Source organism: Alosa alosa, chromosome 24 (assembly GCF_017589495.1).
Source record: "Alosa alosa isolate M-15738 ecotype Scorff River chromosome 24, AALO_Geno_1.1, whole genome shotgun sequence".
In the NCBI taxonomy this organism is placed as follows: domain Eukaryota; kingdom Metazoa; phylum Chordata; class Actinopteri; order Clupeiformes; family Clupeidae; genus Alosa; species Alosa alosa.
Window position 1 is genome coordinate 1,206,313 of NC_063212.1, and position 20,094 is coordinate 1,226,406.

Below are 20,094 nucleotides of genomic sequence, written 5' to 3' on the forward strand. Positions count from 1 at the left end.
GCTTGAAAGGTTTGATATCAGGCAGTCAGTTGTGGAGTAGAGTAGCCCCTTCATACAGTAGCCCCTTCACATTTAAATTACATCAGTATGACTATTGGCTTTATTGATATGACAAATTATTGTCTATATTACCAAAGCAATAAGATTAATTAAATGGAATAGAGTATCCTCTCATTTTTCTCTCTCTCTACCTCAGGTTGGCAAAGACTGCAGCCAAAATGAAGTACTTTGATGTTCCAAGAAAGAACATCATTCTGCCAGATGTGTGTGTTCCTGTCTTCTGTAAAGGACATGAGTACTCTCTGGCTGAGTGTCACATTGGCAGTCCAGTCAAACTTAATGATAAAAGTCGCATTGCAATGGCCGACTGTTCCAGTAATAATGCACTTCCAGGTCAGAATACATATGTGCAGACACACACACACACACACACACACACACACGCAAACACTTAAATATACAATCTCTTTTTGTTTCCCTCTCTTAATGGATAATTCTGGCATTTTTCAACCTGAGCCCTATCGTAGACATCGTAGAAGTATTATTATTATTAGGACAAAAACAACGAATATCCATTCACACAACACACACACACACACACACACACAGTGGAATAAAAGTGGTTATTAAGCTATATCGCGCCAAGATAGGGGCTTAACACCGTGCTTTTCAAAAGCGATGGTAAAAATAATAATAATAACTAGAAATGCAATTCCAAGGAATTACCAGTGCATGAAAATGCAAAAGTTGTGATGTAAAATATCATGTATAGTTAAAATAGATAATACAGAGATGGTTACTACGGTGATGCTAGGATAGACATGGTGGTTGCATAGCTTAATAAAAATTGATAGTTTAAAAGTAGACCGTTGAATGTAGATAGTTTAAAAGTTGTTGATAGACAGCTAGTTTAATAGATAGATGGTTTAATGGTAGTTTAAAAGTAGACCGTTTAAAAGTTGAATGTATAGTTTAAAAGTTGTTGATAGATAGCTAGTTTAATAGATAGATAGTTTAATGATAGTTTAAGAGTTGACTGTTTAAAAGTTGAATGTAAATAGTTTAGAAGTTGTTGACAGACTGAAAGTTTAATGAATGTTGATATTCAAATAGTTTAATGGCTGTGTATAGGTAGATATTTGAGGATAACTAAAAGTTGGAATGGCTCTAATGTTTGCTAGCAGTTATGCTAACAATTTTAAATATGGTAACAATGTTAACCATGCTACTTAGCTAACTTAACTAATGTTTTCTAGCAGTTTTGTTAAAATGCTAACATGCTAACAATGTTAACCATGCTACTTAGTTAACTTAGCTAATGTTTTCTAGCAGTTTTGCAAAAAATGCTAACTATGTTAACAATGTTAACATGTTAACTATGCTAACCACTTAGCTAATGTTTTCTAGCAGTTTTGCTAAAATGTTAACAATGCTAACTAGCTAACTATGCTAACATGTTAACTATGCTAACCATGCTACTTAGCTAACTTAGCTAATGTTTTCTAGCAGTTTTGCTAAAAATGTTAACTATGCTAACAATATTAACTAGCTACAGTGGCTAGGAGTCATAGTTGATGACAAGTGTTGACATAGTTGATGACAAGTTAAAAGTTGTAGAGACAGCTAGTTTAACAGATAGATAGTTTAATGATAGTTTAAAAGTAGACTGTTTAAAAGTTGAATGTATATAGTTTAAAAGTTTAAAAGTTGAATGTAGATAGTTTAAAAGTTGTTGATAGACAGCTAGTTTAATAGATAGATAGTTTAATGATAGTTTAAAAGTAGACTGTTTAAAAGTTGAATGTAAAGTTCAGTAGTTTAATGGGTTAAATTGTTTAACAGTGGATTATTGTAGTGAGGACTATTATTAACAGTTTTGGGCAGAGGAAACAGTTGAATGGGATGTGTAGTCTTAATTGACCCAGATTGTATGCTTAAAGCCTGAGGCTGCAGGTGGCCTGAACACCTGGCATAGGATTCTAATTGCTTAATGGCCGTATTATGATGTCACAATCGGCAATGTTAAGTCTATGGGGATTTTTAAAAAGTTTTTCTTTAATAGTTTAAAAAGTATAAAAGTTTCAAAGTTGAAAAGACATAGCATCTTGGTCCGTTTGAAGACCTACGTTACAAAGTTTGAATGAAGTTTCTAAGTTTTCATTTTCATGCACTGTAATAAGAAAAACTTTTGTTGCCTAGGAAGAACAGTACAGTGCATGAAAATGCACTGTAATAAGAAGTTGTTGCCTAGGAAGAACAGTACAGTGCATGAAAATAATATATTTGGTATATTCTATATGTAGCTACTGTTGTACGTTTCTAAATCATTTCTACATTTCCTCAATGTTAAATAACATTTTAGAGGACTAACATGCTAGAGTAGGCGCCCTATCTCATAAGATTCCATCATAGAATTTTGACATAGAAAAGGGAGTGGGGGCGCCGTGAGCGCTGAGTGAGCAGGTACGAGTAGTGAGTTTTCGTCTATGGAAAAAGATGGATACAGCAAAAAAAGCTGTCGGGGGCTAAACATAGAAAAAGAAAGATGGAAAATGAGATGGCATGTCAAGGCATGTGACAGTAGTTAAATAAGTGGATGGTGAAAAGCAACAGGTAGGATTTATAGTGTGACCTCTGTGCTTGAAGGCTTGCAAATATTAATGTCAACAGACTAATATAGTGTTTGCTAAGCATATGCTGATTGAAACATAACCTATTCCATTAAGATAGCTAGGTGGCTACCATGCTCATACTGAACTTTTAATGGCAAAACGCTAGCAACAACTCATTACATGTTTCCATTTCCTAACAATCCTAATATTAATAGCTTAATATTGTGCTGATAATGTGGCAAACAAAGGCTAGAGTTGGATCAGCCCTATCCTTTGTGAGCAACAGCTGGCAAAATGACGTTATGAGAACCGTTTAGACTAAAGTGACAATGCACCATTTAACAATACTTAAAGTTCAAATTGGCAGAATTTTTTTTTTTTTTTTTGGGGGCATAATTTGTTGTTGCATACCCCTCAAAAATGGGTAGCTGCGCCCTGAAAGTAATTGTGGTGAATAATTACTTAATATTAACTTAGACTGGCAAACTTCAGGAACACTCAGGAATCAGGTTTATTCTGTTTCAAGCAGAGAGGGTAAAAAAATGGTCTATGGTCTATGTAGGCCATGGCACAGAGGCCATGGCCTCTGCTGGATCAACCTCTCTCTCTTCTTCAGTTCTCCATCGTTCTTCGGACATACAATGCAAGTTAGTCACTTTTGTATAAGTTAAACAAAGAAAGAATGGGCGCCAAAACTATCCCACATGGTTGGTTCTCCAGATGGCATCAGACACACCTACTCACACCTACTTCACACCTATCTGAATAGCATGAGGAGAGATATCTTATATATCAGAAATATCACTTATAGAATGTTCTAAACATTCTCACAATCAAATCATTACAGTCCTTGTACTTAGACTATTACAATGATACCAAACATGAATATATTTACATTTCATGACATATGGATTCAGTATAGCAAGGTAACATCCTTTGTCTTGTGGATCTGATAGCCCTTGGAACAAGTACATTAGCATTTCATTGGGGGAGGGGAGGGTGCCTTTGTTTAATGCCAAGAGGGGCCACATGGCTAACTAAAAGTAGTTTTGAAACCCTAAAATTATTTCTATCAGCCCCTGTGTACACACACACAACTCAAATCTGTTCACTGTTGATGTTTCAGATAATAAGTGTGGCAGTAAGTTCCAGTGTGCAAATGGAAAGTGTGTGCTGCATGAGAAAACATGTGATGGAATCAACCACTGCGGAGACGGCAGCGATGAGATGTGCTGCAAAGGTGTGTATGTATGTGTGTGTGTGTGTGTGTGTGTGTGTGTGTGTGTGTATATATATATATATATATATATATATATATATATATATATATATATATATATACCCAGCTCAGAAGATGATGACTACACACCAAAGTGGTGAGGGAGTTCTGACTACAGAATGACTCCTAGAACATTGTGTCAACTTCCCTTAAATAGGCTAAGCAGTTTGTTATTGGTTACATTGATAGAGATCACATGGTGAGTTGTTGAACAGACTGAGACCATTGTTGTAGTGAGACCATTAGAGTGAGTCAATCGAGACATGACAATGTATTTGATTACATTTCCTGTCTCGATTTTTACATACTGTACATAGGGATGCACACCAACATGCTATAGAGCATGTACATATTGATGTGCATCCCTTGTTATTACATTTCACTTATAAACTTAAAACTATATATATATCTATATATGTTTTTTCTATAGTTTTTTTATATTACCTAGCCTACTCGCTGATTCTCTAGACTTTATTCTTGCACTGTTGCACTGTTGGACTTACTCATTTGCATCATCACCATGACACTCACTCACACAGAGCACCTTACCTTACGTTACTATGCACAGAGAATCACAGGCTCAGTCCCTGCCTCAGTCATTGCAAGCGCCTCTTGATTAATCACCCACTATGTGGATACTGTTTTTAGAATTGATTTAGATTAAGTGTTATTTAGTATAATTTGTATTTTAGTATATTTAGTATATTCTTTATCATCTACTGTCCTTATTGCTTAGTTGTGTTTTTTATATGATATACTTTTAATTACTTTTTTTCTGCTGTTAGTGAATGTGTGTGTGATGTCTGTATGCTACTGAGACCTTGAATTTCCCCTGGGGATCAATAAAGTATCTATCTATCTATCTATCTATCTATCTATATCTAGTATTGATGTATCTATATCTAGTATTGATGATTTGATTTGATGTTGCAAATAAATGTATTCCTTACCTTTAAAAATGAACATACATGCACGGTGAACCGGACTAAATACTGTAATACCTTTACAATTAATATTGTACTGTAATGGAAATATATCAATGTTAATTAACCAAATGAATTAAACTGTCAATGTGTGTGTGTGTGTGTGTGTGTGTGTGTGTGTGTGTGTGTTTACTACCCCCAGAATGTCGTAATGGTAAGGCTTTCCACTGCAAGTCCAATGTGTGTATCTCTCAGCACGCTCGTAATGACGGAGTCCTAGACTGTCTGGATGGAGATGATGAGGTTATGACTTCCACACCACCATTAAGCATTTCTGTTTAACACTCAACTTGAACACCCCCCCCCCCATCATCTGATCAATATACTGTAACTATGACATATCACATATTTAAGATGTTATTTGAAACGTTAATTAATCTAACAGTGTCATATTACCATTTTCATATTACCATGTCATTACAGTGCTCTTAATATTAGATGCCATAGCAACATTGTATGCATATTGATACGGCTGTCCTGTCAGCCAATGTATAATAAAACATAGTAATCTTACACCAATAATCTGACACAATTTGATAAGCCAATGTATAATAAAACATAGTAATCTTACACCAATAATCTGAAACAATTTGATTAGCCAATGTATAATAAAACATAGTAATCTTACACCAATAATCTGACACAATTTGATTAGCCAATTTTTAATAAAACATCTTACATCTTACAATCTTACACCTAATAATCTAAGAAAATCGCACCTAATAATAATAATTACTGTCAAAAAGAAAATATTACATATTGGAATCAAATCACTAAAACCCAACACAAACTTGAATGCTATTTGTGCCTTAAAGGTGCTCTAAGCGATGCTGGGCAACGTGACTTTCAAACAAAACAGAGAGCTAGCTCGCTACTTCCTCCCCCTCCCTCCCGTGCTGCTTCTGTGCAATTGAAACTCTCCTAAACGCGCATCTCGTCTATGATTTGCTGGAACAGTTTGTTATGTTTTCATGGGCTAGGTTTGCCCAGGTTGTTTTTGTTGCCGTTCTTGGAGCCTGGGCTGTCCACAGACAGCATTTTTTTTTTTTACAGTGTATTCAGGACACAGACAGCTAGCGGTTGGTTAGGTGCTGTTTGCAGTAAGTGACATAAAATGTTTTAGCGTGGCATCGCTTAGAGCACCTTTAACAGCCATGGCAATAAAGCACATTGAATTGAATGTCTAACTCTAATGTGTAATACAGGATTCCAAAGCCACTGCTATGCCGGCACCTTCCCATGCACCTGTGCCTGAGCCCACTAACCCCCAGCTCCAGCTCCCACAACGCCCCAGGCCCCCAGCACCACCAGCACCACCCACCTCCCCACCACCAGGCCCATCCTCCTGGACGACTACCTGGGACCTAAGGAGTGCCTGAGCCAGAAGTTCACTCAGCAGTCGTGCGTGAAGGCGTTCTGCCCGCCCTGGATGCGCTGCGTGGACGGCGTGTGCGTGTGCAAGCTACCCTACATGTGCCTGCGCCTCGGGCCCACCGCCTGTGGCCATGACGGACGGAGGTACATCACCCACTGCCAGGCCATGGCATCCAGCTGCCGCCTGAGAAAGAAGGTCTTCTCCCACTTTAGTGACCAGTGCAGTGGTGAGTCTCTCTCTCTCTCTCTCTCTCTCTCTCTCTCTCTCTCTCTCTCTCTCTCTCACACAGACACAAAGTACATACAGTTGTGCTCATTAGTTTACACACCCAACCCAACAATGTAAAATGTGTGCCATTCTTTTAACATAAGCGATCAGGCATATTTTGCAATGGAATTCGCAGGCATGGCCGAATAGTGCAATCACTAGACACCATAGCAATAAAGAACATAATGAGATGATCCCCATTCTTAATACTGTCTATCGCCCCCTCTAGCATCAGTGACTGCTTGAGGTCTTTTGTGATAGTGTGGAGTGGATGAGGACCTTTATTTTGCCCATCAAGGAACACACAAACTCGGCCATTCTTTTTGACAAAAAGCCTCCAGGTCCCATAAATTCTTGGGTTGTCTTCCATGAACTGCATATTTAAGATCTCCCCAAAGTGACTCAAAGATATTGAGGTTAAGAGATTGTGATGGCCACTCCAGAACCTTTTTCTGCCGTAGCCACTGAAGGGTCAACTTGGCTGTGTGCTTTGGATTATTGTCATGTTGCAAAGTCCAAATGCGTCCCATGTCCAGCTTTCAGTGCAGTAATAGCGTTTTTCTGACAACCCTACAGTGCAGCCCATTTTTGTTTTGTCAATTCGCGTTCTTGCAGTGCAGTTTATATTTCAGCTGAAGTAGCTTGAAGGTTTGTCTTTGCATCCAGACCAATTTTCTTGACAGTTGAGGTCGAAATCTTTGCTGGTCTGCCTGAACGTGGCTTGCTATCAACTGAACCACTAATTCTCCACTTCTTTGTCATACTCTGAACAGTACTGATTAGTATTTTCAAAACTTTGGATATCCTTTTAAATCCTTTTCCTGATTTAAATACTGTTCAAGTACCTTTTGTTGCAAATCTTTTCACAGCTTTTTTGCTTTCCCCTTGGATCAGTAGCCAGCAAACTCTGTGCAAATCTAGCAAATCAAATTTGCTTAGGACCATTTGTCAGTTATTATTATTATTTCAAATGGGCACACAAAATTACGTGCTGAACTGCTTCACCTGACCACAATGCCTGCAACAAAAACTGACAAATATTTAACAAATTCTGCCAGGGTATGAGCACAATTGTCATACGCATAGTTCATTATTCATACATACATACATACATACATGCATACATACTGTACATACATACGAACATACACACATACATATTGTACATACATACATACATGCATACATACATACATACTGTACATACATACATACATACATACATACATACATACATACAGTATATGCACACACTATCAAATTATAAGTCAAGTCACTATGACAATGAAGATGACTGATTACTTATCTAGCTCCCTTTGTTCTTTGTGTGTGTGTGTGTGTGTGTGTGTGTGTGTGTGTGTGTGTGTGTGTGTGTGTGTGTAGTTACCAATGTCTTCAGCACATTTGTGAAGACAGATAAGCAGGTGATTGAGGTGAAGCTGCCTAGCATCTCCAAGCATGCTCTGGTGTGTGCTGAGGATTGGGACATGGCTGCCGCCAATGTGGTGTGTCGTGACCAGAGGTATTCTGCCACAAGTAGCCAATCAAATAATAGGACTCATCTTTCATCATCATCGTTATGATCAATCCATTAATTAGATAATACTACATGATCACTGCTGGGTTTATAATCTAGTCATTATGTAATGAAGTGTTCCCTCACACAATAGCTCTCCACCAATCAAATAACCTCATTCCTCATTTCATGTTTGCATGTATTTATTTATGAGGACAACACACACTCATTAACATGTCTGTAAAATGTGCCAGTGTTATCCTTTATTCATCATAACGATGCCTTGTTTATCAGGTCTGAGAAAGCAAGAAGTGTGGGCAGCGTGATGTTCTCAGAGGTTCAGAGCGAGGACACTATTCTGCCTGGTGTGTGTGTGAGGGTGCAGTGCACAGGGCACGAGTACTCACTGGCCGAGTGTAACATCTATGGTGATATGAAACCACTCACTTCCCAACACAGTGTCGCAACGGTCCACTGTGAAAACGATAATACAGGTCAGAAGACACACACATACTGTACACTCACAAACACCTACACTGTAAAAAAATTACCGTAAAATAACAATTGGCCAGTAAGTTACTGTGAATATGTTTTACAGTAAAGGTACTGTACTTCTATTTACAGTAGTTTATGTATTTACTGTAAATGGTACATACACTAAATAAAGTACAGTACCGTTACTGTAAAACGTATTCACAGTAACTTACTGGCCAATTGTTGCCAGTAAGTTACTGTGAATTAATTTTACAGTAAATGTACTGTACTTTTTTGCTGTGTTTTTTAGCTATTAATTATCATTAATAGAATCACCCATATTCTAAAATATTACAATTAACTGCAGACAACAAGAAAATTGTTAACCGTTATTTATTTAAGACATTTGGTGAACAGGAACATGACAAAGCAGGTACAACATAAGTTAGGGATAATGGACGACACGCCATTAGACTATCCAAAGTTAACATGATGGAACAATAATGTGAATTGAAAATAACCAACCTTATTTGCACATTCTAAAGAGTAATGATTAACACAATGGCAATATTGAAATAAAATAAAGCATTGAACAATAATGAACATTTGCATTTTAACATTTAAATAAAGCATTGAAAAATAATGAACATGTGCATTTAACATTTAAAAAAGAAATGAAAAGAAACTTCTTACAAATCTCATTCCCCTGCCACTTGATATAAAGGTCTATGGCCCCCTGACCTTGGAGACCCAGAATCCCAGTTGTCCTGAAAATTAAATAAGAAAAAACATTAACAACTACATGGATTACAATTACTTTGTATTGCACCACATGTGATGAGGGTCTAAGATGGTGATGTCGGAGTTCTGTCAAGGTACTTATGCTATTATTATTATTATTGTTATCAAATTATGATTAATTATAGTATACCCATATATACCCATATTATTAATTATATTATTATCAATAAAGCTATTATCAGAACCTCACCTGCATCTAGTCAGTTAGCAAATAGAACTCAGTGAGGTCCCTGATGAAGGAGATTACATGGGGGTTTATGTATGACGTCTTCCGCTTCACCACTCTCTCAGTCGTCTTGCTCATCTGCTCCTTGGAGTGCACTTGTTGGAGTCAGGATTAATCCTGACTAAAAACCTATGAACATCAGTATAGGAGTTAGGGGGTGGGGGGTGGGGCAATATGTACATGTTAATGAGTAACTGTAAGAGCAATGAGCGATGTAGAATGATACATGAAGACCAGCTGACAGAGGCATTTCACATCACAACAGGAGTTAGACAAGGATGTTTACTTTATCCATTACTATTCCTATACAAGCATGCACACATACACACACACTACACACACACACACACACACACACACACACATACAAATAAATACTTACAGTTACCCTTGCACACAGAATTATACATTATACATAAACACACAGACACACACACATACAGTACTTAGAGTAATGTGTCCATTGTCTTTTCAGGTGATGGGCCTACAGAATGTGAATTCTTATGTGCAAACGGACAGTGCGTTAAACTCAGTGACACGTGTGATGGAGTCAATCATTGTGAAGATGGAAGTGACGAGATGTGCTGTAAAGGTGTGTGTATGTGTGTAATGTGTGTATGCATGTGTCCCATTTGGGGATTAATAATGAATTATATAGCTGAATGTAGCCTACAATATGTGTTTCTGTGTGTGTTCGCCTACTGCCAGCCTGTCGTGGTGGTGCCTTCCATTGCCAGTCCAACGTGTGTCTCCCTCCTCACGCTGTTGGAGACGGAATCAGGGATTGTCTCGGGGGAGATGATGAGGCTCAAGAGACAAAAGACAAGTTGCTCAAAGAAAATCTGCTCTCAAGTGAGCTCATTTCCATACACACACACACACACACACACACACACTCAAATTTAGGATCAGCAACTTGCCCCTGTGCCTCTAACTTGCCTTCTGTTGTTCACAGAGCCAGTCACCATCTCTGAGCCTAAACAAGGTAACTAACGTCCACCGAACCAGCTAATCATTCTCCTTAAAAGAGAGTTGTGTTATATAGAATACCAGGGTTGTTTCTTGCAAATCCTATGCAGCTAGGGAAATGCACCTTTCACAGTTTACAAGTTTACTCACTTACCGGTACTCATTTTTATACATGATTTCTATGCCATGATTTCCAGTAGAGAGTAGGCCTTATCCTTCTGCTTATTTCACACTTGTTCCTTTAAATATTCTCCTTGGCTCATATAGGTATACCATACCATGAAAATGTATGCTTTAATTGAACCTTGCCCCAAAGCCTGACAGGAAGACTGACTGGATGGTACTAGCACAGTGGAGAGCACACACAGCACAGTACACATGATAAGGAAGACACGTTTAGCGCACATGGCACGTTTTGCAGTGGTATGAAATAGATGCATGTAAACAGACATACGCGATCACTAATACACCTTTATCCTTATTGTTGTATCTCTGCAGAGCTGAAGCGGCAACGGGACTCTCTGGAGGTGTTACAGTGCGGCATTCCCAACATGGACTACAACCCGCCAGCCACTGACTACGGCAGCACGAGGAGGAAGAGAGTTGTGGGCGGCCAGGAGACCACGCCGGTGAGATAGCACACAACCAGACTGGACTGAGCAGGAATGCATTTGTTACTGTATGTGTGTGCACATACAGTACACATACAGTTAGGCTCATGGCTAGCCCGATGCCGAAGCACCACTACTGAAAAAGCTGTTGGTAGCATCGGCTAACTAGCTCCAGATTTTGGAGTGCAGGGGACAAGTCGAGATGGGCTATGAGACATACGTTCACACTCGGTATCATGTTTCAATACACTTTAGGTCAATAGCACACCGGAATTCTCCTTTAAATTCACATAGGGGCAGATTTTTATTTTTAAAGGCCAGTTATTTCATGGATCCAGGATACTATGCATCCTGATAAAGTTCCCTTGACCTTTGGAATTAAAATAGCCTCACACTATTACATACCCTTCACCATATCTCACGATTGGCATGGGGTACTTTCCATAAGATCATCTCTTAATGCAAGTCAAACCAGCTATTAGGCTAACTGAAATAAAACCATGCCAATCTCTAGATATCAGGAACTTTATCAGGATGCATATCCTGGATCCATGAAATAACTGGCCTTTAAAAATAAAAAAATCTGCCTGCCTCTATGGGAATTTCACATAGGGGTGCAAATACAGTACTTATGACCCCTGTATTTTAAGGATAAACCTTATTTATGTATGATACATTATTCATTCACACAGAAAATTTGTGTCCTGAAAGGTTGGATATTTCCTCATTTTTTTACTTAAGGCATTAAGATCAATTTCCAAAAGATGATTTTATATCCCTCTTTTTAGTCAACTTTTTTTGAACATGGGTTCAAAAACTTATGAGTCTAACTGTATATGAGTAGCAGGAGCCACCTGATAAATGTATCCTATATACAGGATGTGATACTGATGTGATAAAAATGGTCAAAACTGTGAGATGAAGCCATCTGCCCTCAGAATGAATGCAATTCACTTGTATTTATTTATTTGAGATATATCACAAAGGCCAATGGTAGAAAAAAAGCATGGGATGTTGATATTTTATGAAGCCATGAATGAATCATCATGCCTATAATCCAAACATAGACTACAAGATCAAATAGCCTAGTTAGGCCTGTACTTAAATTGTCTGGTGTAAACCAAATCAGCTCTCCACTATGTGTTTGCAGTTAATATTTATGCAACGTTAGAACCACCGTTACCAGTCCAGAACACACAGAAAATTGCAACAGAAAGTTGACTTTATAATCAACTACTATTTGTTCCAACAGCATTTAAACAAAGCATTTATAAAATTGGAAAAAAAAAAAAATACTGTTACTGTAGTAACTGTACCACATTATCCCAAGCTTCAAAGAGCAACGTGACACCGCTAAATTCTCAGCTTGTTTATAGGCTACCCCACACTTGTATTCCAAGGTACGCACACGCATACGTGCCCCAAAAAAAAAAAAAAGAAGTTACCCGACCTTATTCCATATTTACAAAATTTGCGCTTTTGGTAAATGTATGCTAGCCTAACATGGGCCTCTCCTTATTGAGCCTAAGAAAAACTGGAACAGAAAGCCCCTCTTAATCACGTCAACCTACCCATGTCATCCCTTATCAAATAGCCTACCGCATAAAGCGTCTAACTTTTGTAACACTTATATTATAACTTCACTGCCCAACCTGCGAAAAAGGGAAAGAAAAGAAAAAAATAAACCAATGAGTTTATCTCGTGATTTGCGATAGAGAAAAACACAGATATGGTAACTTACTAACAATAAGGATTTGCTCACTACACTCTAAATACATTGCACTGCTGTTTTGGTTGTCCCAACCTTTTAGATGATAGACCTACGCACAGTCAAGGACTTTTAAAGGGACACCAGGCAAGCCTGATGCTTTTTCTCTAAGAAACTCCCCCTTCGCTTGGTCTGAAGCTCTTTTCCTTTTCTTTGCATCTTCCGTCAAGGGTTTTCGCTGCTTTTTCGCCGGCTCTGCCATTATACACACGTTTGCAACAATCGCTAGCGTTTAGTTGGCCTGCCTCTGTGCTGTGGATGCAGGATGTAATTCATCCTGCTTTGGTCGGTGGGTACGATACACTGAACTTGCAAGCGGGATATTCTTCCTACAGGCAGTAGGGCCGCGAGAGAGTCTTCATTCGCCCTGTAATGAGTCATTTAACCATATACCGATTTACGAAGATGAGTAATTAGCACGAAAACGTTGCCTGGTGTCCCTTTAACACCCGCACCAACCCGACTCGTCATGACGTGCCTTAGCCCCAAAAAGGTTGAGAACCTCTGCTCTACGCATTAACTGAATCCCTGTTTCAAACAGTGTTTTTTTTTTTAAATAAGCCTACAGAGGTAAGCAAACAATGCAACATTTTAAACACGTGTAGACCGTGACCATAGAGGACAGTCTCGTCGTTATCATGTCATGATGCTACGTTTTCATATTTTATAGTCTATGGTTTCCATGCACACCATATTCCGGTTTTATTCGGAATAATGTCAATATTCACATTACATGAGTCAATAAATATAGGCTAGTTGTCACACCAAGTTTTTGTTTTATTGTTGTAGGCTAATATTGAATGATTTCACAAATAAAGCCGTGAAAAAATTGTACGCACAGTGCGTACAGGATTACGCCTGTCGGCGCCACTGATAGGCATAGCCTGCTCTCTGGGATGTATGCACCAAGGTAACTGACGTAGGCCTATCCAATTTGTGTCTTGAAATTATGTTTGAAATAAATGTCTTAGAACAAAAACGTTGGGTATAGACTTGTATTTTATAGTTAGGCTAGTAGTGAAAACGAGTTGATCAGTATAGGCTAGTTGAGTTTGTTATCAATAAACATAACAGCTAATGTCATGTTGAGCAGGAGACTAGGCTACCATAAATCCTCAAATTATGCCCAGGATTGATTCTATTTATAGCTATTACTATTATTATTGATTCTATTTATAGCTCTATTATAGAAAAATAAAGGCAGGTTCCCATACAAGACGGGGTAACAATTGTCTATACCAACAATTGCCATCAGTCCACCAGCACTAGAAGACATTGTTTCGATTTGGCAAAGAAAAGTCGTTTTCCTACCATGGGTCTCCAACACATTCTCAAGCTTTCGAGGTAATTGCCAGGCTGAAGCCTATGGCTACTACTTTTAAACACAATTGTTGCGCGACTCAAGGCATTCCAGCCTACGAATTTAATAAAAAGTACTAAATCATGCATAATTAAACAATAACTCAATTTAGGCTACTTGGCTACACAAAAAGGTTTCTATAGGCTACAGCACAACCCCTATTCAATGCAGCTGCCTTGTCTCGCAATAAACAGCGGCACTTGTTTCACTTCAATGTCACAATCCCGACACTTTTTCAACTGCATGAAACATAACAGTGAACTATCAAATATCTCCCAGATTTCAGTGCCCATCAGTCTCAACATTTAGCAATATAATCAAACAGTCCAAAAGTAAACTAAATCCCAAACCAAACCGAAAAATGTATGCTTTTGATAGCCTACCGGTATGGTATGCCACTCCAAACGAAACACATGTCTAAATGCATGTTAGAAATTAAAAAAGCCTCCCTCGAATAGCCTACCAGCTTGCCTCAAATAAAGATGCTGTGCTTTGCAAAAGACCCCAGCCATAATTTGAGGATTTACGATAAGCAAGTAGCCTGAATTATTTTATGATGGTTGTTAGTAGACAAACTGGCTTCAGATATCCAACAGAGTGAATATGAGATTGTGCTGTCTTACACAGATGGCTGTGGTTAGGGATGTGATGCTGTTAATGGGGAGTTTTACATAGTTAGTGCATTTAGTTTAGTGCAGTTATTTATTTAGCAGACCTACAAGGCTTTTTTTCCTTATCAAAAGTGAGGGGGACAACGGCCGTCTATTCAGCACTGCGGGGGACAAATCCCCCACGTCCCCCGTGCCATCTCTTCAGCACTGCGGGGGACATATCCCCCATGTCCCCCGTGCTGTCTCTTCAGCACTGCAGGGGACATGTCCCCCACATCCCCCGTGCCTCCTGCACCCTTGCCTTGCAGTGAACCCTAAAAGCCACACCACACCCAGCGTAGGAGTGGGTGGCACTGACATCTTGTGACCTTTGAACCCTAGACGCAGATCCAGTGGCAGGTGGCCATTCAGGAGGAGGGGAAGGTCAACTGTGGAGGGGCATACCTGGGAGGCTGCTGGGTGCTGACCGCTGCTCACTGTGTCAGGTAACACCCTGATGTCTCACTGAAACTGTGATGTCACTGTAACACAGTCACTGATTATCTGACTAACTTCCTTGCTAACACATGAGAACACACACACTGCACACACACAAACACACTAGTCATAATGTACACTCCCATTCACACATACAGTATAGAACCAGATACAGTATATACTTATTATGCTAATAACAATTTTAATTATAATTAAATAACTAATACTATTTTAGAAACATTCTTACCATTAAAATCAATGCAGTAAGTTAGGAATTGTAATCACATCAATTATTAGAATTAAGTAAAAAAAATGACTATGTGATGTCTTGGAGTCTAAAGTCTGCAGTCTGGTGGTAGTTTTGTGTCAAAGTCTAAATTTAGGGAACACATCACCCCAGTTCTGGCCAATCTTCACTGGTTGCCAGTGAGTTCTAGGATTGATTTTAAAATCCTCCTGATTACCTATAAAGCATTACATGGTTTGGCACCTGACTATTTAAAAGATTTATTAACCCCCTACTGTCCGGCTCGGCCCCTCAGATCCTCCAGCCTGGGACTTTTAGTTGTTCCAAAAAGTAAACTGTCAACTAGGGGTGACCGATCATTTGCCGTTAGAGCACCTAAGCTTTGGAACAGCCTCCCTTATAACATCAAATCTGCACCATCTGTGGCTGTTTTCAAATCTAGTCTAAAGACCCACTTAACTATAAAATTGCTTTCCTTAAATAGTGAATGATTCCACTCATGTCTCTGCTAATTTATTAACATTATTATCATTTCTGTTTGTTTATTTTGTCTTGGGTACTATACTGTATACTTTTCCTATTTTCTTTTATATATATATATATATATTTAGTTAAGTTTGTTTGTATGTTGTAAGTATGTTATCATTACTATTGTTTGTTTTGTTTTTTGCTTTGTTTTGTTTGTTTGTTTGTCTGTAGAGCACTTTGTGCTTTGTGCTTGAAAAGTGCTATATAAATACATTTTATTATTATTATTATTGTTTTATTATTATTATTATTATAAGTATAAGTATAAGTATATATACTCTCTTGATCCCGTGAGGGAAATTTGGTTTCTGCATTTATCCCAATCCGTGAATTAGTGAAACACACTCAGCACACAGTGAACACACAGTGAGGTGAACCACACACTAATCCCGGTGCAGTGAGCTGCCTGCAACAACAGCGGCGCTCGGGGAGCAGTGAGGGGTTAGGTGCCTTGCACAAGGGCACTTCAGCCGTGCCTACTGGTCAGGGTTGGAACCGGCAACCCTCCGGTTACAAGTCCGAAGCACTAACCAGTAGGCCACGGCTGCCCCCCGTGTATGAGTAGTTTATGTAGATGAAGACTAATTGTGCTTGTGTGTGTGTGTTGTGTGTGTGTGTGTGTGTGTGTGTGTGTGTGTGTGTGTGTGTGTGTGTGCCTCCTCCCTTCCCTACAGACCCAAGCCTGAGTCATTCCGTGTGAAGTTCTCCCTGTGGATGAAGAGGTCCAAGATTGACACCACAGACATCGCCTTTGTCAAGAAGGTGCACATCCACTACGGCTACAATGCCAAAACCTATGAGAACGACATCGCCCTGCTGGAGCTTAAAGTGCTGGGTGGCAGTCAACAGTGCCTAAGTGAGAACCCTGCCATCCGGGCTGTCTGTGTGCCATGGTCCATCCAGCAGTTCCAGCCTGGACACAACTGCACCATTTCTGGATGGGGGAGGGACAGAGGTCATTCATCACCTGAGCTTTTTAAAAAGACATTTTTGTAACTATTAAGAGATAATACATGAAATGTGTAAACAAAAAAATATATGTACTGTATGTATTAATTCATGTGTGTATGCACACACACAAACACATTCATATCAGTACATATACATAAACATACAATACATAAATACATATGTGGATGTATGTATATATTATTTTAATCTAAACACTTTGATTACTAACATTGTTATTCTTGTGGTTCTACAGAGGGCAATACCCAGGACAAGCTGCTGTGGGCTAATGTGGCACTGATCGAAAACTGCCATGAGCATTATCCAGACCGCTACCGCCCGGGAATGATGTGTGCAGGTGAGGCCATCTGGCTGGCTGTTTGAGGCTGACTTGTTAGACTCTCTGGTGCCTTGTTGTCATTGTGTGTCATTCACTCTGCGACTCACCGGTGTCACTCTTCCAATAGCATGCGTTGGGATAATTACAAATAAATCACTGCCAGGGGTGTAGTGGGTGTTGGACCGCGGGGGAACGCCGCCCCCCCACTTCTTGGAGCATTGTTTTGAGCATTTTAATAAGCATTTATTAATATAACAAGTGTTGTTACCAGTGGTAACAAAGCATCACGCAAACGTCTCCAATTAGGCCTCTTTGTCATAAAATTCAAGAATGACCGTCATGCTGTAGCACACCATGCGTAAAGACATTAAAAACTGCGCAGCTCGTCATTCCGCGTTACCCGAAAGTAGCTAGAAAGTGGCTAGAAAACCATAGATTATACAACTGCCTGTATCCGAATCTAGCAAGCATCTTCATGGCCACCTATTGCAATTGCTTCGTTTGTGTTTTGCAGAAAGTAGGTAGGCTAATCCAGTGGTCAAAATGACACGAAGCATGTGTGAGTAATACGAGTGATTTTTAACGAGGGAGCTCCAATATAAGTGATAAGGCTATTTTACCATAAGTAATGACCCAATGGTGAACCTGAACAACTTTAGGAAAAAGTTACGATTGGTGCAGCGTGCAGCTACTTCATCCAAACAAAAACTTTTCAAATGACTGGCACTTGCCTGCCCAATGTTCTTTCTGTTATTTTTGTTTTGTTTTATTGACTGTGCACCTCTGCATTTTAATCATTCGCAATGACATTCATATGACGCCCCCTCAAATTGAGCTACGCTGACCACACAGCGTGTTGAATGCGTGAATCCTGCTTGTGCTATTGTTATTGCTATAGTTTACGTGTGGCAATGAATGAAGCCATGCCGCGGCATGTTATGCATCAAGGAGATTAGACTACGCTAGATTACATAGGCTACTCTACATTATGGTTTGTCTGTTTATTGTATGATACAAACAAAGTAAAAGCTACAGACCATATTCATAGACTTTGGTGGAAAAGTGTAGTTTGGGTGAAGACATTATATGCTACATTTTGAAGCTAATCCATATAATTTGTTTTTTATTTTTTTTATTCGATTTCATGTTCACGAAAGCTGGTAATTTTGGCCTTGGCCTTACGCACCAATGTATGTGGAGTTGCGTGACAGTTTTTGCAATGATGTCATTAAAATAGCGTCCCCCCACTTTAAAAATCCCCACTACACCACTGATCACTGCACAACACATCATGAGATTGACCGGACACGAAAGGTAGTCTCAGGTAGCTTTCACTACAATGAGTTAAAGGAAAGCCCTGCATCAGCACCAAGGTGCAGCCCAACTTCTATACCTAGTCTGGAGCAGCCATGAATCGGTATCCATGCCATGGTAAGGACTCTGCTAATAGTGCTGAAATGTGGCAGTGCTATGGAATTGCACCAAGTAGCCTAGCCTAATAGTGATTCACTCAAATCAGGAAAAAAATAATTTATTAAGTTTTTATTGTGTGTGTGCGTGCGTGTGTGTGTGTGTCCAGGTGATGTGGAGGGCAGCGTGGACTCCTGCCAGGGGGACTCCGGGGGCCCTCTGGTGTGTCAGGACCCCAGCGGCGTGTCGTACGTGTGGGGCGTGGTGAGCTGGGGCGAGCGCTGTGGCCAAAAGGGCTACCCCGGCGTCTACAGCCAGGTGGCGCACTACTATGAATGGATCCGTGTCACCACCGACAAATACATTACCAAGTACAACATCTGAGTCGGAGCAGATCAGGCCGTCAGGATTTGGAGAGTTAGCTTCAGCAAGTTAGCATCATGGTTGGCCGCCACATTGGAGCCAAATGGCCACATTTTCATAAACAAGCCAATTAGCTGCCATATTACTGGTGTACAGAAGAGTATGTTTTCTATGTGAATTGGCAGTTTCCAAGCTGGAAGGATCAGCCAATCCACATGGACGGCATCATTGGTGGGGGTGGGGTCATAATCTGTAAGGTTGCACCGAATTGACTTGTTTGTGAAAATGTGGCTGGAAGTGAGCACATCAGATGCCATTTTAAGGATGGTGGCAGTCAGTTACACACACACACACACACACACACACACACAACCAGTGAACCAGACCTGCTGTAACTGAAATCACACTGCTGAAGAATTGTTTTAATTTTGCCTTGTGAACCATGCCTTGGGACATAATAAACTCCATGTTTTATGATATTACTTGGTCTGGTGTATGGCTTTGTGTTGTGTTGAGTGTGTGTTTGTAATTCTCTGAGTTGGAAGAACAAAGAACATAATTTCATTACTTGAGTCTAGAAACAGTAAATGATCAAATAAAGTATTATATCATGATGAAATATTACACCAATACAATTGAAAGTTGCACAGTCAAAGTAATGTCAGGTAATGTCTGACCAAGCATGCACTGAATATCCCTGAATTAGACAATTGATATTCAAGCCTTTGCCCATCAAAGCCAATCAAAATCAGCATTGAAGTTGCCAGGAAGTGACCTTGTATCACTTGCTGAGTGCTTACAGCCACGTGTATTACATAATAGCATTGAGTTGCCATGATTATTATTATTGTTATTATTATTAGTAGTAGTAGTAGTAGTAATATTATACCTAGTAGCAGGTCCTTGCAGTAGTATCATTAACCCACTGA

General features: G+C 39.5%; 2 protein-coding genes across 5 annotated transcripts in view; both read left to right on the forward strand.

The window, feature by feature from the left end:
- LOC125289825 (SCO-spondin-like) overlaps positions 1-6,253 on the forward strand; it is a 58,888-nt gene extending 52,635 nt beyond the window's left edge. For all 4 annotated transcript variants that reach the window (XM_048236875.1, XM_048236876.1, XM_048236877.1 and 1 more), the window contains one exon: positions 6,080-6,253. In XM_048236875.1, coding sequence (XP_048092832.1) covers positions 6,080-6,253 — 174 coding nt within the window. The remainder of the gene's footprint in view (positions 1-6,079) is intronic.
- LOC125289827 (complement factor I-like) lies at positions 6,216-19,644 on the forward strand. The gene is made up of 11 exons (XM_048236878.1): positions 6,216-6,475; positions 7,900-8,038; positions 8,327-8,526; positions 10,009-10,125; positions 10,242-10,385; positions 10,489-10,518; positions 11,001-11,131; positions 15,234-15,337; positions 16,779-17,059; positions 17,309-17,410; positions 18,972-19,644. Exons 1-11 carry the CDS (start codon positions 6,304-6,306, stop codon positions 19,184-19,186), a joined length of 1,635 nt encoding a protein of 544 aa, XP_048092835.1. The 5' UTR covers positions 6,216-6,303; the 3' UTR covers positions 19,187-19,644.
- Positions 19,645-20,094: the final 450 nt, after the last annotated feature.

Excerpts from the sequence above, each read along its gene's own strand:
- LOC125289827 (XM_048236878.1), top strand. The coding sequence starts at position 6,304 with ATGCGCTGCGTGGACGGCGTGTGCGTGTGCAAGCTACCCTACATGTGC. Across the intron at positions 8,039-8,326 it reads GTGGTGTGTCGTGACCAGAG|GTCTGAGAAAGCAAGAAGTG; the intron begins GTATTCTGCCAC and ends CTTGTTTATCAG. Across the intron at positions 17,411-18,971 it reads CCCGGGAATGATGTGTGCAG|GTGATGTGGAGGGCAGCGTG; the intron begins GTGAGGCCATCT and ends GTGTGTGTCCAG.